At 45.3% G+C, this 17,704-nt stretch overlaps 1 protein-coding gene across 5 annotated transcripts in view; it reads left to right on the top strand.

The window, feature by feature from the left end:
- LOC144773575 (uncharacterized) overlaps positions 1-17,704 on the top strand; it is a 156,192-nt gene that overhangs the window by 21,468 nt on the left and 117,020 nt on the right. For all 5 annotated transcript variants that reach the window (XM_078658691.1, XM_078658694.1, XM_078658693.1 and 2 more), the window contains exon 2: positions 11,905-12,581. In XM_078658691.1, the coding sequence (XP_078514817.1) occupies positions 11,916-12,581 (666 nt within the window). In that variant the 5' untranslated portion in view covers positions 11,905-11,915. The remainder of the gene's footprint in view (positions 1-11,904; positions 12,582-17,704) is intronic.

Raw genomic sequence — 17,704 nt, forward strand, 5'->3', positions numbered from 1 at the left:
GTGTGTCTGTATCCATTTAACATGACCTCTTTGTCTTGGTGTGACTGTGCTTAACTCACGCTGCAACACCATTTACTTTGAAATGTATATACGTTTGCAGTGCGGGCAGCAATGTGTAGTAAAGGTAAACACTACACTGCAAACGTATGTGCATAAATTATCGCTGCAATGCCGACATGTTACTTGATCCACCTAACCCCCAGTACAACATCAAGCCACCTCTGGTGGGCACACGTGCCCCCTTTGACATGGCATTGGAAGCCTCTAGTACACGTAAAACATCTGACCCTCACACACTGTGAGACTTGTGCTGCTCTCCAGTGCACACTGTTGGGATGGATTAAAGTCATTTTATGAGGCGTTTGGTTTGTTTTTATCCCAAAATCACATTCATATTTTATGCATAGGGAGATTAAGTCTTGTGCCCAGAATCGCAGGATTTTCATCTGACGCCAAGACAAGAACCGACTTCCCCAGTGCCAAGGTTTGCAGCTCTGCCCGTAATCACATCTCCCTGCTTCATCCTCTGAGCCAAAACCCTTCAGATAGTTTAACTGCCAGCTTCGTATGTTGTTTTATGTCTCCTTTGAAGGTAAAACAAATATCTGGTAAAATCAATCAAATGCTTTTTTTTATTTTCTATTGAAGTCATGCTACGAGCTACAAACAATACTACTTAGGATAATTTCAAAATCACCGATAGCTATCTAAAACACTGTACTGCTACGTTCACACTAAATACCTGTAAAAGAAGGATGTTGCCTTTGTTTAAAAACAAAGTTACACAGCTAAAAGAAATTGGTAAAGCCAGTAGCTCTTGCATAGGCGAGAGCTATTGGCTTTGCCAACATGCATTAAACCTGACATGTTGCCCTGCCCCTTTTGATGAAGCTTTTTAGTAGCATTCTACGTTGCATTATAATGGGATTGTTTTCTTTTTCCCGATTCCCTCAAGCTGCGGCTATATGGGAAGATGGGCTTGTGTCTTCCCTGCAAACCATGATACTAGGGAACAGGTCTGCAGTGGTTGGAAAGGCGCCCTCTCTGCCTCCTGTAGACTCTGCAGTAGCTTGTTTGTGCACAGGTTAATGCGAAGCTCAGAAGCAACGCTTACTTATCCACCTTCAGATGCCCGTGGTCTTGGGATGGGCACAAATAGTTGCAACCAACCCTATTGTTTCACAAAATTAAAAAAACGAAAAAAATCAATTCAGAAAAATTAGACTGATATAGGGTGTACTTGGCAGCAGATCACAGCAGCCTCAGATTGCTACTTCCAAATCTGTGAGGTGCAAAAAAGCCGTCACAAAAAGAGACAACTCTAAGACCACACAGGACACCTCAGGTACATTATTACTGTGATATACAGTAAAGGGAGACGGCTCTGTTAGGGACCACACAGAACACTGCAGGTACATTATTACTATGATTAGTAATATGTGTGGAGGTGCACCAGGAAAAGAAGTCCAATCCCATATGTGTTTTAATGATATTCTTTATTTTCAAAGCAAACACAAGGAAATGATGGACAGAGCGCTGAAACTTTTCAGATACTCACCCCCAGTCACAGTTATAGGTTGAATCCATCATCATTTTTAAGCTCACTTTGCCACCTCAGTTCAGACCCAGCTATATGCAAATCAGTCTTGACCCTGTGCCTCATTGGAACAGTCGAGCCCGAACTGTCAAGCCAGATCTTCCCTGACCGAAAACAAGCATCCTGGGACCTGTTTCGGGGTAACACCCCTCAGCAGCCAGACTAGCTTGAATCCAGGGGCAAAGGGAGCAAAGGACCCACGTCTTGGCATACCCTGCCAACTCAGAGCGAACAAAGCAAACACAAGGAGATGATGGATGGAGTGCTGAAACTTGACACTCACTCCCAGTCACAGATCGGGGTTTAATCCATCATCGTTCTTTATTTTCAATCTTTCATTTTTTTAAATTCACCATCCAGCCAATGCATTTCGTTCCATAACCTCCTGAAATTTCGTGAGGTTTTCAAAATGTATTGTGTTCCAAGATTATTAATTGCTGATTGTCTTCTCAGTCAATGCTCCAGCATTGTTTGCTGGCTGCTATATATTCCAATGGGCATCTCGGTCTGTTTTCCGCCGCTGAGTTGATAGACCACCGCTGGGTTGGTCTTTTGGTACATTATTACTATGATATGCTGCAAAGAATTTAATAGAACAAAACACTGAAGCTTGTCTAACTGAATCACAGTTGATTTTTATGGGACATTTGAAAGGGCCATTGTGCCTAACCCAGTCATGTGCTAACACTGCTTTTTTAGGTCTCAGCTCTAGACGGCGCACATGCGCAGTCTCGAGAGAAACGTGCTGTATCTACTGTTGTGGGCTTCAGCCTGCCCATAGGCTTCCCATTTGCTGACACCATCATTGCTGCATTTGTCGTACTCCCATGTGTTAAGGGCATGCTTACGTCATGCCTTTTCCAGTGTTTAGCCCTCCCCAAGAGCTCCGCCCAACTTCTTTTAACCATGCACAGCGGCCATTGCAGGACATTATTTTGGGCCTACTTTGTTTGGTTCATTTGAGCGCTTAACACACTCGCTCGTCTTTAAAGTTTTCTGTTTATGTGAATCCAGCTGCCCACAATATGGAACGCTCCACTGCCCCTTCGTCCCAACTGACAGTAAGATGGGCCCGGTTCTTAGCTTATCCCATGCCGCTGCCTGGCTCCTGTTGTTCTGTCTGCCAATAAAAAAATATATTCTGCTAAATGACAGCGGGAGTAGTTTATTTTGAGGGAGTTTCATTAGTCGAGGTAGGTTGGAGCACGAATGGCATTCTCAGGCGGGTAGCATGCCACCCCATGGGCGAAAGGACATGTTTTTGGTTTGAGCCCAGGTGGAAATGATTTTGGTGTTGTTCTAGAGCTGCTGTTATCTTGTCTTGGGGTCCCCAATAACTTGCAGTATTTTCCAATGTATTTACGATGTTGACTGCAGCTGTTGCGTTGATAATTGTTCAGGGTCTTGTAAATCCGGGAACAAAGAAAATATGCATATGTGGATGGAGTGAGGGAGAGAAAAAGAGATCAATTTCTACTGGGGCTGATTTTGTCTTACTGTCTCCCTTTATTTGACTGATCTGTCTAGGCCTGGTAGAGAACTGGTTGGACTACTTTAATAATTTCTTCTGTGACTGAGATGTCTAGGACTGATGGAGGACAATATTGTTAAGGTTCAGGGGGATTTAGTTAGCAAAAAAGCCTCTTGTTTTGTTCTAGTCAAATCCACCGCATCCGGCTATGAGTGACTGAAGCTATAGGGAGAGGAGCGACCAGGCACCTCATAACAAACACATTTCGACGAACTAGGCTCCTTGTTCGTTGCACATATAAAGGAGAAAACATTTCTCCAATCCTGTACAAATGCTACTGTCCTAGCACTAGGTTTCAAAACCGCGTCATTAAAACAGCAAGCATTGGCAAAGCCAGTAGGTCTCGGTAATATGAGAGTAATAGGCGTTGTCAGTGTTAATGCATTTGTGTTCGGCTCTGAGGCTGGTTTTATTAATACACACAAATGCATGAACATTGCCAACGTCTATAGCTCTCCGATTGCCGAGTCCTATTGACTTTGCCAATACTTGTTCTATGTACTTATGTGGTCTACGTCTTAGTGATTAAAAGCTATCAAAATACACTTTTTTTGAGTTTGGTTCCCACACAGTGTTCGAAATGTAAAATTAAGTATTGAACATGTGATCTGACTGAGACGGGCAGGCAGCGTAGTGTGCTAGGAGTAGAAACTGCTCTTCTTTGTTACTTAAGAGGCACTGGTTGGACAGCCAGGGAAGTGCTAAGGACGGCAGCGGTGGTGGATGGATAGAAGTAGGCCATCCTGTTAATTTTGTTCTCTTTGGTGGAATTAAATTACTGTTCACCTCACAGCTCTGCAGGAGCACAAGTGAAACGGTTAACGTTGAAGAGAGAACCAAGTGGGACTGCAGAATAAAATAAGAATTGTTGAAGCCAATACGCCTAGCAGTGAGGTGCCAACGCATGCAGACACAGGCATGGACAAATGCTGTGTGTGTTGCCATGTTAGTCAGGTCGAATTGTTTGCCTGTGCTTGTAGAATATGTTGCAAGTTTTCATAAATAGTGCTAATGGCACCTGTGTCCTGCAGAATCATGCAGGTTATAGTGGGAGAATAATTATATGAAAGAAGTTATTGTAAATGTGGTGCACAGAAAACCCCAGCGTAGTAATGCGGAAGTTTAATAGACATCTGTGCTCTTTTTAGGTCTCGCCTGAGCCAACGCATGCGCTACTCTGCGCAACATTTAGTATTGGGGTTTTCTAAGTGCTACCAGATGCTTTTGCTGGCCTCAAGCTTGCGGTTATGCGCGCCTCCACGTGCGCAGCCGCCATCTGCCTCCCTTCTAGCGCGATCACTTTCGCGTGGCCAATGCTTGTTTCTACATGCTTGTTTATTTTTTTTTTTATTGTGTTCCACTCAGTGAAATCGTCCAGATCTGAAGGGCCATAAATCTACGGACGGCAACAGCGCGCAAGCGCAATGTTGATCAGTTGCACTTTCACGGCCGTGTGGCCAGTGCTTGTTGAACTGGTGACTCAGCATGATCCCCACTTTACGATAAGCGCGGTACACTAGATTGGCAGCAATGAGGAGTAATGAGTCGCAGACGCCCCGAACCATCCTGCATGCAACATCTAGGACATACCAACGAATGACGTACAGTTTGACAACTCTGGTGGTGGAGTATCCATTCAAGATGTTCGGGCCAGCCTACCTATAATGTCCCCAACGATACCGCCGAGTTTATCCTCAACTGTAATGGGTTAGGAACGGCAGTGCCTCTTGTCAAACATAACGTTTTCCTAATCCATACACGTTAACTCAGAGAATTATGCCTTGAATTGTGCCCCCAGTCTCACTCAATGGGTTGGGACCACATCATATCACAATTCCGAGATAACAAGCAAGGGGCGCTGAACTGCCACGGCTCAACCACAACTAATTAGGATCAGAATAGTGGTAGTAGAAAGAAAGAGTGAATTAGGTCAATCTGATCAACTGCAAGAGACATGAAAGCATCCGAGGGAAGTGAAAAATTGCACACCCCACGTACCACTTAAAACTAAGTGAGCTTAATCTTTGACTCTCACATTAGCAATGTTTTTCCATAAGATAGCCCAACACTCACCTACTGTACCCCTGACCTTAACCACGCTCTGCATTTCTCGTCTTTCCAAGCAACGGTTGCTAACCACTAACGTCACTTCCGCAGCCGTAGGTTCCGAGACATTCTGAACCCTTAGTACAAGCTTACCTACAGTGCCACTTCTGTAAAATACACAAAATGAGATAAAATAAGAATAGCAACTAAAAAAGGCATACTTGTTGCAACCATAAGAGAATCCATTTGTAGAAAATTAAAGCAGTTTGTATGTTTAATTTTTTATAATTGTTTACAACATTTTCATAGCGATTCATCTTGTATCACCAAAGTTGTTTATAAGCTTACATATTTACTTTTTGTGATCAATATCATTCACCACTTCTGACAAACAGAGATGGCTGCTTCAAGTCCATACGATCCCAGTCCATATCTAATGCTCCTCCAGTGTGTAGTCCTCTGTCTATCTCTAAGGCCACTGCAGCTGTAACTTTAACGTGACGTTATACGTAACGTATATGTGTAGTTTCAATGCAATTTCTCATGGGAGTCATAGTTTACTACGGGCTGGTTTGAGTGTTTAGCCGCTCTTTCCAGACTCCATGAGCCGGCGTTTCTCGCGTGTTGAGATTGTCACATGTCGGTGAGTGGAGACAGTAAAATGACAAGAAATGGGAAACAAGATAAAGAGAAACAAGTCAAGGTAAGTACGCTTTTTCATGTGGTGCTTTATTTCCCTTCTTGTGAGCTGCATAACTTCACTTGCTGTTTCGGCTTCATGTGCTTGGAGATCAAACAAGGTAGGGAATTCTAATAACGTTGCTAGTAGGCTTGCCAGCTTTCTTTTTTCATGTAGTAATATCCGTGTTTGGGTTGTCTTCATCACCCATTTGGTACATGACACCTAATATCCCGCCTTTTCATCCCTCGCACTTAAAGGTGTCAAGATCAGGCGCGCAACACCCATTGGACTCACCGGGCTTCAGCCCCCCCGCCCCCCCCCCCCTCCGTCGTGTGTGGCAGCCCGGGACGAGACAGATCCCGGGCACACACACAGCCACACCCGAACGTTTCACAGGTCTTTAAAAGACCATTTGAATGTTAATTAGGCCTTGCTGTTGTTTCACCCCTTGTTGGAGGCCCTGCAACTCCACTCTGCCTCCTGATTAAAGGTTCAGCCCCCCACCCACCCCCCGAAATTTTTGTCTCCCCTACCCCCCGTCCCCCCCCCCTCGGAAATTTGGCTCTAGTTGCGCCTCTGGTCAAGATCGCTTATTTTAGTTCTATGTTTCGCGAACTCGACCCAAAGGTACCTGAGCACCAGTTGCATTACAGAAAAACACATTCATTGCTAGGCACAGGGATATTAAGTGATTTGCTCAGAATCACAGATATTTTAGTCTCCCTGTCAGACTCGAACCTGGTTCCCTAGTTTCAAAACCGTCCGCTCTAGCCTTCAAGGCCATGAAAGACAGTCGGAAACTGACTGGGAAGTCTTGAGATGCTGCTCTTCCGACCCTGCAGACATTATCAGAAGCATGGCTTTGGTAGCATTATACCCAGTGTACAGACGTGTGGATTCATATTTTGATTCATGATTCTGGGGAAATCATAAAAGGAGGGTGTATGTTCTCTTTAGCATAGCCACCTCATAGAATTTGAATGCTGCATGCAAAAATTTGAATCAAATGTCCTTTAAATGGCACACACTGGAAAGCATTCTTGTTTTTGCTTCGTACTGTTTTCCGTAATTATTTTAGCAATTATTGGCTAGCTACAAGTAGGAGAAAGTCACCAGTACAAAGCTGGCTTCAGCAGCCTGGCCTGTCGGGGCAGGCCTTTCTTTAGCGCTGGTGGCGCCCGGTGAGACAGTCTTTGTTACCCCCACGACTTCCTTCTCCACTAATTCCATCATTACTACCCTCCAGCAGTGCCCTTACTAATCCAAAGCCCACTCTCTGACTTGTATCATTTTTAGGTCTCGGAACTGCGAACAGATCGCGAAGCGATCTGTCGTTCCGAGACTCTATTGTAATCATTCTCGGTTTCAAGGAGTCAAGGGAGACAGGAGACAAGTGATGTGCACGCGCAACCTTGGAACTGGGATCAGGTCGCGCGCGCTTCCTGTCTCCCATGGCTCCTTGGAAGCAGACTCACATGCACGCACACACACACATACAGCCCCCCCCGCCGCGCATACACACACAGAACCCCCCCTTACACACACACATCTCCTACCTCGTCTCGGCGTGTCATCGCACTCCCTTGCCCCCGCTCCTCTGGTGCGCGCGCACCACTGGTTTCGATTCCCGCGTCGGCCGGTTTCGATTCCGTAGCTTTCGATCCCGTTCAGGTTTGCCCCCGATGGTCTTTTGTTAAATAATGTTTTTATTAGCGCAGGCGTTGCACTTTGAGGTCCGAGCACCTCTCTGGAGGAGGAACTATTTATTAGACACGTTTTAATTTATTGACTTTAATTATGCATTTGATTTAGCGCGGACTTTAACCGAAGGCGTCAGAGCGCTTCACTATAGGAACGGAACTGACACATCAGGAGAACATTCACGTGTACAAATGATAAAAACGGACGTTAAGTTACACGAGGGAAATGTGACTATTGTGAGCAATCTAACACATGAGGTAGCGCGGAGTGTGCAGGAGAAATAGTGGCAAGTGTGCAGGTTACTTGAGAGGTATAATACTGCAATGTATGCTAGCCACGCAGGCTCATGAACAAACGTTACATAGGCAATAGAGGCTCTGGGATTTAGCGCGGACTTGACCCGATGGCGTCGGAGCGCTTCACAATAGGAACAGAAAGGGTTGATGTAATTTATTTAATGTGATGGAGAGGTTCCTTATGCCGGACTTCGTTTTGCAGCTTAGTGTTCTCTTTTGAAGAGCCTTTTAAAAATCGTGCAATTTTGCATGGTGGAAAACAGACTGATACATAGGTACTTTTAAGGATGTTTTTAGCGCAAACTTTACCCGAAGGCGTCGGTGCACCTCGCAATAAGAACAGAAATTATTTAACAGGAGAACATTATATACGATTGGATTAGATAATTAAACGTTATGTTACTGGTAAAAAGTGACAATTGTGAGCAGACAAATACATGAGGTAGCTTACTATGCACAGGATGAAATAGTGACGGGGGCAGGTAAAAAGCAAGTACCTTGGAAGTATAATATGCGATTTATGCTGGACACCATGGCGCTAGAACAAACGTTCTAAGTGATATCTCTATCTCCCTAAGTAGATAGAGATATCACTAGTATATGCCTAGATTTTATCCATTTGTATCTCCTCCTTGTGTGACTTTATCTCTTGTACATTTGCAATTTTTTCTGTTTGTACCTTTTTATAACGCATGTAATCCTAAGTCTTTCTATAACGCATGTAACCCTCAATCCGTATGTTTTCAACTGGTTCTTATGTAAGTCAACAATTTGCAAATTCTTTTTGTACCGTCAGTCCTTATGTTTGAAACTGGGTCCTATGTAAAGCGCTCTGACACCTTCGGGTAAAGTTCGCGCGATATAAAATCGCATAAATAAATAACGTTAGCCTTTACGGGGGTATATAATGGCATTCTCTTGAGCCCGTCCGGCCTCTACTGGGCCTGGTTTGTTGGGGAATGATGAGGGGTAGGGGCTCGTTAACGTCTAGCTTTATTTCAGGCAGACAGAGGAGGACGTCGTGGCACATCAGGACAGGTTAAGGTGGCGCATTATACTAAGCGTTGGACTTTGAGACTGGGGACCCGGGTTCGATCCTTGGGGTCAGCATTCCCCGATTGAAGCAGTTAAATGTTAATTCAAGTTTAACAAGCACTGGAACGCTAGCGTGGCCGCAAAAGTCTACTGTGGGGAGGAGCGCTGGAGTGAGTCGCCTGCTATTTTAATATTATGCGCGGTGGCTATTAATTGTGTAGTTACACGCTCGGACCACCCAAATTAGTAGGCGGTGGGCTCTTCCCACTGATTATTGCAGGTCATATAGCGCAAACTTTACCCGTGGTGCCAGAGTGCTTTACATGTGATCCAGTTGTGAACATAGGGAGTTAGGCTAACATGCGTTGCATGCGAGATACGAACAGAATTTATTGATTATGTCCATGATGTTAGAGCATTACCTTACCTTAGGAATTAGGCAGGTTGACAGATGTCATGCTCAATTTAAGATAACACGTTGGGAATGGAGCTGATACATGAGAGCTAGTGCGGGTGTACTTGCTGGAGCGTTATGTTTAAATCGGGGGAATACAGCGCGAATATCACCCAGGTGTGCAAGCGATTCACAAGAGAGAAGCGCATTTTATGTAAGCCATGTACTGTGTCCCTCCCGCCGTTGCCGTGGGCTGTGCCTATGTTATTTATTTGTGAGTTAGTGGCGTGAACATTATCAAAGGTGTCAGAGCGCTTTAAAAAGAATTCCAGGGGTCTCCACCTCTCTTGTGTTTGGAATAAAGGCTTCATCTCCTCCCTCTCCCCCATTGTGTTGTGCTTCTTGGCCCGTCCCTGGACCCCGCCCCTCGTTCCCTCCCCCTCCTTGCTTCGGACGGAGGGTTCACTAACTCGACCCCTCTTGTTGGTGCTGTGTTCGGGGCCCACGTCACGGTATGTACAGCATGATGGTTCTGGCGGTCTCCTCCTTTCACGCAGAGGGGACTGGGCTGTGTTGCATGAGTGTATGGAGACCGCAGACTGTGCTGCCAACACCATCCGATCCTTGAGGCTCAGGCAACTATGGCCCCATCCGCCTCCTGACTTCGAGGGCTGCGTTTCTGTGGCGGGTGTCCTCCTGTCGCTGCCAGCACTCAGTAAGCGTGGGCATCACCTACAGGGGGAGAAGGGACGCCAGAGAGGGCTACCACTCCCTGCAGCACACACACCCTCCAGCACTCACTAAACCCCTCACTGGAACACACTCCCACTCCAGAACTCACTACTGCCCTCACTGCAAGCACACTTGCCCTCCAGCACTCCCCTCTGCACTGGTGCACTCGCGCCAGCCTTCACTGTCCCTTTCCCACCCTCGCGGCACCATCCGAGACGCTGCCTGCTTCTCACACTCACGCGCACTAAACACGCCTTCATCCGCATTAAAACTTTTAAACTCTGCAATTAAAATAACTACGCACCCCCACCCTCTCCGACCCTCGGTGCATCAAGCCAGCCCTCAGTGAACCCTTCCCCCTGCCCTCACTACCCGTAACCCTATCTCTCTCACTTCGGCATTTGTTGGGGACGTTGCGGGTGACAGGGGTGAGCTTCCTGCCCCATTTTACCCAATGAGGCCTCTACCGCCCCCTCTGCCTGGTGAAAGAGCTGCCTCCACCCCTGCAGTGCAGAGTAGTGAGTGCAGAGTAGTGAGTGCAGAGTAGTGAGTGCAGAGAGCAGTGAGTGCAGAGAGCAGTGAGTGCAGAGAGCAGTGAGTGCAGAGAGCAGTGAGTGCAGAGAGCAGTGAGTGCAGAGAGCAGTGAGTGCAGAGAGCAGTGAGTGCAGAGAGCAGTGAGTGCAGAGAGCAGTGAGTGCAGAGAGCAGTGAGTGCAGAGAGCAGTGAGTGCAGAGAGCAGTGAGTGCAGAGAGCAGTGAGTGCAGAGAGCAGTGAGTGCAGAGAGCAGTGAGTGCAGAGAGCAGTGAGCAGTGAGTGCAGAGTAGTGAGTAGTGAGTGCAGAGTAGTAATTCTATTACACACCACATGCATACACTCCATAACACATGGCTAAAAGACATTGCCATTTACAATGCCATTAGCTCGAACTCAAATAAATCCGAGACCTATTGCATTTCCAATGCTTGTTTATAGCGCAACTGGTAATTCACTCATACTCATTTCTGTGACCTGCATTGTACACATTCTTTGCCGCAGACACATTGATGCTTTGTGCTACTTTATTACGAGTCAAACCTGCCACTAGAAACAAGCATTGGCATAGCCAATAGGTCTCGCCTTGCGGACCTTATAAGTGTTTAGCCATGCAACAGCTGATGTTGTTGCACCAAGGATATTGTGCTGCATAACTAAATACTTATAAGGTCCCAAAAACGAGACCTATTGGCTATGCCAATCAATGCTTGTTAATTAAGTATAGATGCAGCTAGGATTGAAGATTTGTGGCGCTGTAAAGTTTTGCAGTAAATGCTACCATGTTCACAGGAGCAACCAGGGCTTTCGGTGCAATATGCTGCTGTAGTTCCTCTCGCAGTATCTTCCAACTGAGTACTTTGTTGTGCTGGATTTGGAATAGCAGGACTCTGCCATGGAGATTCTGGTAACCTCATCTTCACAACAGGAATATGAGATTTTGTAGACCAACGGATATTCATGAATTATGTATGGGCCCAATAGTAAGACATTGGTAACCACTTTCAAAAAACCTAGTTGTCTACATGATAGTTTTATGAGAAACGTACTGATTGAAATGCTGACAGACATGCTTAATTTGCCCAGTGCATTTTTTGTTGATTTCAGGGTGTCCTGAGTCTTCGTATATTCAGTCTACAATACTGTCATATACATGGTGAATTTTACTTTGGAAACCCCCTTTCAAATTGGGTCCTGAGTAGGTAAGGAAAGGCAAAAACCTTTCAAAGCCCAGGGAAAAATGAGCAGAATGTGGAAAAGATAAATGTGTATTTGTAAAGCTTTCCATAGTCGTGAAACACCTTCGGAAAAAGTTTGATTCGAGAAGTTTAAACTTGCTGTTTCTTTTTATTTCGGCAGGTGAAGGGTCAATGGAAAAAGCCATGGAAGGGCAGCTTCTGGAGGGGTTTCCTACAAAGAAAGAGCCAAAGGACACTTTTTTGGGAGAGCACAAAGACAATCTGTTCATGCCTTCTGTGGTACCTGACCACTGCAAGAGTGGGCCGGATGCAGGACAGCGGTTAGGAGGGCCTGCTGGTGGCCAGCCTAATCCAGCCAACTTGTACAATGCAGTCTGCAAAGTGGAAAACCACATCGGAGAACAGGAAGGAGACTCCACAGACACTTGCACTGAGTCTGTGAAATCCTCCACCGGCAAGAAAACTTTTAAGCTGAACCCAAAGAAGCCTTCTGGAGAACGCCCTTTTAATTGTAGTGAATGTGGCAAGAACTTTCTGCGGGGGGCTGATCTCGCCAGGCACTTGCGGACACACTTGGGTGGGGTCAGAGCCTATGTCTGCAATGTATGCGGCAAGTGCTTCCGGCGCAACACCTCCCTCATTATTCACGAGCGGATCCACACCGGAGAGCGCCCGTACCAGTGCGTCCAGTGTGGCAAGAGTTTCATCCAGCGGCAGCACCTCACCACCCACCAGAAGATCCACACTGGGGAGCGGCCTTTTCAGTGCATTGAGTGCGGCAAAGGCTTCCGCTGGAGGTCTGAGCTCATCAAGCACCAGAAGAATCACACTGAAAAGGTACTGTGTCTATGTTTCAGGTGAATGCAGCATGGCAGTATAAACCCACATAGATATTGTGTCCTTCCGCGATGTCTGTCAATTGATAAACTTATGTAATAAACAAGAGGAGAGAGTAAGGGATTTTCCACGGTGTGGAGGGGAGTACTCCTTGTCCCCTAGACCTAAATATGTATAAACACAGGGAGGAGTATCACCACTGGACCGTGCAGGTCCAAATGGATTGTGGGGAAAGGGTTTTTTCAAAAGAAAATTATTCCTTTGATAGAAGACTCCTCACTCACCAACCTGGTTGGTGACATGTTTCATCTTCGGGGTCCCACCCGGACAGCCGAGTGCCATCCGGGTGTGCTGCGACACCTGACTACAGTGGAGCGGGTAGATTTTGTGAATGTGATGTAAAAGTGAGTTAAAAATTGGCGCAGTTTAACTTAAAAAAACTTTGATAAACTTATACACATGAGCGTCTGGTATCGAAATGCCAGGAAGTTGATCTGGTGGGCCAACGTCCTGTAAAGGAATGACCCTAATTTGAGTCACTATCAGCTCACATTGGTTTCTAAAGTGAACTCAAAATGCAATAAACTTAACTTTAAAACATGTTATGCGATCCAAAACACACTCGCTGTTCCAAACCAGACTTAATACAACTTCAGACAAATGGATAGCTTTTATGTGCTGTAATGCAATTCATCAATTTTAAATTAACAAGGATGTGGCTAAAAGCAGATTAACCTGTTTTCTTAAATCAACAACATCAAAAATAGTAGCTGAAAGAAAGCATTACGTCTTCTACCTGCATGCTGTTATTTATTTATTTATTTATTTCTTCATTTGAAATCATCTTCTCTGGATAAGAAACACCTGCTTAGTATAACAGGCAAGTTTATATATGCCTCATGATGTCATGGTGTCGAGTAAAGGAATTTAAAAGCCTGTCACCCTGTATCCCAGGAACATTTTAATTAAATACTCTGTGTTCATACCATTGAAATCTAACCGGGGTAAATCATTCTGTTTTTTTAGTCTCACTGAATGCAGGTGTCTTGTATTTTTTAAATGATTTGGGATTTGGTTGACCACTAGTAGCAGGTGCAAGTTACTGATTCCTAGGGCGGGGGCACATCCGTGGATAGTTGCACAGTAAATAACAACTTGGGAGATACTTAGGGGCGATGGAGGACGGACCTGAGTCCGTCCGCCAGCGTCACGGGAATTGGGACTGTCTGCCTATATGGCGGCTGTCCCGCCCATGGAATCACAATGCAACCGCCATGGTGACGGTCGCATTGGGCATATTTACCATTGTGGCCGGGTTTGCATTTCCCTGCACTACGTGGCAGGCACCATGTGGTGCCTGACACATAGTGCAGGGAAATGTAGGGGGGGCACCTCCCCCAAGTGCAGTAGGGAAGTGCCCCTGCTGAAGGTGGGCCCGCAGCAAGCCCTCTAAGTCAATCCCCGCCAGCCTTTGAATGGCAGGTGAACCACCATTCAAGGCTTGCGAAGATGAAGCATCCTAATATGGCGGACGTTGCCTGTTAGGCACCGTCATCATTCTAGGTATGCTTTGCGGGTCGCCAGGCAATCTGAACGATCGCCTGTGGCGGATGGAATTCCTGTCTGTCCGCAAACCATCATAATTTGGCAGGCGAAGAATGGCCGCAATTTGCCAGTGAATCTGCCACCGGCAGGCTGCCGGTGGCAGATTCACCGCGATCGTAATGAGGCCCTTAGTATTTTTATTTTAGTATTTGTATCATGCTATCTTTATATCAAGCTTCTACTTCAGAATAACCTAGTGTATATGGCTTATGGTATTGGTATCTGTAAGCTTGAATATAAAATAATAAAGACACAGCTTGTGAGTGCAGAACAGCCAAGGGTGGCATGGGGCATGGAGGAAGAAAGTGTAGGGATAGGTTGATGTAGAGCAGTTGTCTCTAACGTTTCTTATGGTGGAAGCTAGTTTTGAACCCTGATATTTTCCATGAGTGACTCATGGATCTTATCACTGTTACACTAGAGACCACATCCAGTAAAATGACAACTTTGACCGCCCCATTTAGGATGATTGTTAATGACCTCCCTCTGCAGCACCACACTCACGCGGCTCTGCTCTGACGCCTGTTGATTCCTGGCCAAGTGTTCATTCGCACCGTGGTGACTGCAAGAGCTGGGCCTACAGCAGGACCAATCTATGTGCCTCTTTGCTAGATTGAGAGCAGAGACAGGTGATCATGTTGCGGGTTACACGTTTTACGGGCTGCGCAGTGGGTGCTTGTCAGTGTGTGGCCTTGTCATTGGGCTTGTTGGCTACAGCTCCGTGGACAAGGAGATGAGCAGTTCTACCTCCTTCTATATGCCAGACCCTCTGTATGACCTACTTTTCTGGACTTCACTTCCAGAAGCTACTTCCAGGGAGTTGGCGAGCTGCCAGTAGCTTCAGAACTACTTGTGGGAGACTCCTGATGTAGAGAGATCAGGAGGAATCCATAACTGACGTACAAGCACAGTCCTATGGGGGGGCCATGTGAGTTAGTGGGAAAAGGTAGGTCTTTATGTTCGCCTGGAATCGCAGCAAGTGTGAGTCTTCTTTTAGGGGAAGCACCAAATAATTCCTAAGCATAGGTTAATGCACTGAGGAAATGAATCTGCTCGAACTGGGAGTTAATAACATGGAGGCAGCCAGAGGTCTTGGATGAGATGCTGTTTGTGTCTGGAGGACTTGATAGGTTTGCCCAGAACAGTGGACATCTGTGTGATGCAGTGACGTTGCTTTATTTTTTGGTGAGGCTACAGGATTTCATTTCAGTAGGTCCAAAACCGAGAACGTTTGAAGTATCATTTGGTTCATGTCTCTCCCTTTGGCCTCTAACCCCACGTGAGATGGTCATTAGCGCTCAGTCAAGACACTTTTGTCTATCACAAGTGTCCACCTTTTTTCCAAGTATTGAAACTGTTATCTAAGTTTAGGAAACAATATTAAACACGTGGGCCTGCCGGCAGCAAATTCATCCCTATTCGCGTTTTCAGAATGTGACACTCCATGCTGACTGAACTTGGGAATTTCCAGATATATTTAGTATATTTTTGCAGTGTGTAACCTCCCCGTTTTCATATGGCATTTCATTGTTTTGTCACCCCATTCCTCGGCTTTTAGATGTGTATATTTCATAATGTTTATGTTTATAGTAGGTGGGGGATAAATAGCTAAATGAAGGAAGAGGATATTGATGTTAAAGCATGCAGACTGGTTTCAAAGCATGCAGACTCGTTTCAGGATATTGATGTTAAAGCATGCAGACTCATTTCAGGATATTGATGTTTAAGCATGCAGGCTGGTTTCAAAGCATGCAGACTGGTTCCAGGATATTGCTGTTAAAGCATGCAGACTGGTTTCAAAGCATGCAGACTCGTTTCAGGATATTGATGTTAAAGCATGCAGACTCATTTCAGGATATTGATGTTTAAGCATGCAGGCTGGTTTCAAAGCATGCAGACTGGTTCCAGGATATTGCTGTTAAAGCATGCAGACTCATTTCAGGATATTGATGCATGCAGGCTGGTTTCAAAGCATGCAGACTGGTTCCAGGATATTGCTGTTAAAGCATGCAGACTGGTTTCAAAGCTTGCAGACTGGTTTCAGGATATTGATGTTTAAGCATGCAGGCTGGTTTCAAAGCATGTAGACTGGTTTCAGGATATTGATGTTAAAGCATGCAGACTGGTTTCAGGATATTGATGTTAAAGCATGCATGCTGGTTTCAGGATATTGATGTTTAAGCATGCAGACTGGGTTCAAAGCATGCTGACTGGTTTCAGGATATTGCTGTTAAAGCATGCAGACTGGTTTCAAAGCATGCAGACTCGTTTCAGGATATTGATGTTAAAGCATGCAGACTCATTTCAGGATATCGATGTTTAAGCATGCAGGCTGGTTTCAAAGCATGCAGACTGGTTTCAGGATATTGATGTTTAAGCATGCAGACTGGTTTCAAAGCATGCAGACTCGTTTGAGGATAATGATGTTAAAGCATGCAGACTCATTTCAGGATATCGATGTTTAAGCATGCAGGCTGGTTTCAAAGCATGCAGACTGGTTTCAGGATATTGCTGTTAAAGCATGCAGACTGGTTTCAAAGCTTGCAGACTGGTTTCAGGATATTGCTGTTAAAGCATGCAGACTGGTTTCAAAGCTTGCAGACTGGTTTCAGGATATTGATGTTAAAGCATGCAGACTGGTTTCAAAGCATGTAGACTGGTTTCAGGATATTGATGTTAAAGCATGCAGACTCATTTCAGGATATCGATGTTTAAGCATGCAGGCTGGTTTCAAAGCATGCAGACTGGTTTCAGGATATTGCTGTTAAAGCATGCAGACTGGTTTCAAAGCTTGCAGACTGGTTTCAGGATATTGCTGTTAAAGCATGCAGACTGGTTTCAAAGCTTGCAGACTGGTTTCAGGATATTGATGGTAAAGCATGCATGCTGGTTTCAAAGCATGTAGACTGGTTTCAGGATATTGATGTTAAAGCATGCAGACTGGTTTCAGGATATTGATGTTTAAGCATGCAGACTCGTTTCAGGATATTGATGTTTAAGCATGCAGGCTGGTTTCAAAGCATGCAGACTGGTTTCAGGATATTGATGTTTAAGCATGCAGACTCGTTTCAGGATATTGATGTTAAAGCATGCAGACTGGTTTCAGGATATTGATGTTTAAGCATGCAGACTCGTTTCAGGATATTGCTGTTAAAGCATGCAGACTGGTTTCAAAGCTTGCAGACTGGTTTCAGGATATTGATGTTAAAGCATGCAGACTGGTTTCAAACCATGTAGACTGGTTTCAGGATATTGATGTTAAAGCATGCAGACTCATTTCAGGATATCGATGTTTAAGCATGCAGGCTGGTTTCAAAGCATGCAGACTGGTTTCAGGATATTGCTGTTAAAGCATGCAGACTGGTTTCAAAGCTTGCAGACTGGTTTCAGGATATTGCTGTTAAAGCATGCAGACTGGTTTCAAAGCTTGCAGACTGGTTTCAGGATATTGATGGTAAAGCATGCATGCTGGTTTCAAAGCATGTAGACTGGTTTCAGGATATTGATGTTAAAGCATG

The sequence above is a fragment of the Lissotriton helveticus genome, chromosome 8, assembly GCF_964261635.1.
Source record: "Lissotriton helveticus chromosome 8, aLisHel1.1, whole genome shotgun sequence".
Lineage (NCBI taxonomy): Eukaryota > Metazoa > Chordata > Amphibia > Caudata > Salamandridae > Lissotriton > Lissotriton helveticus.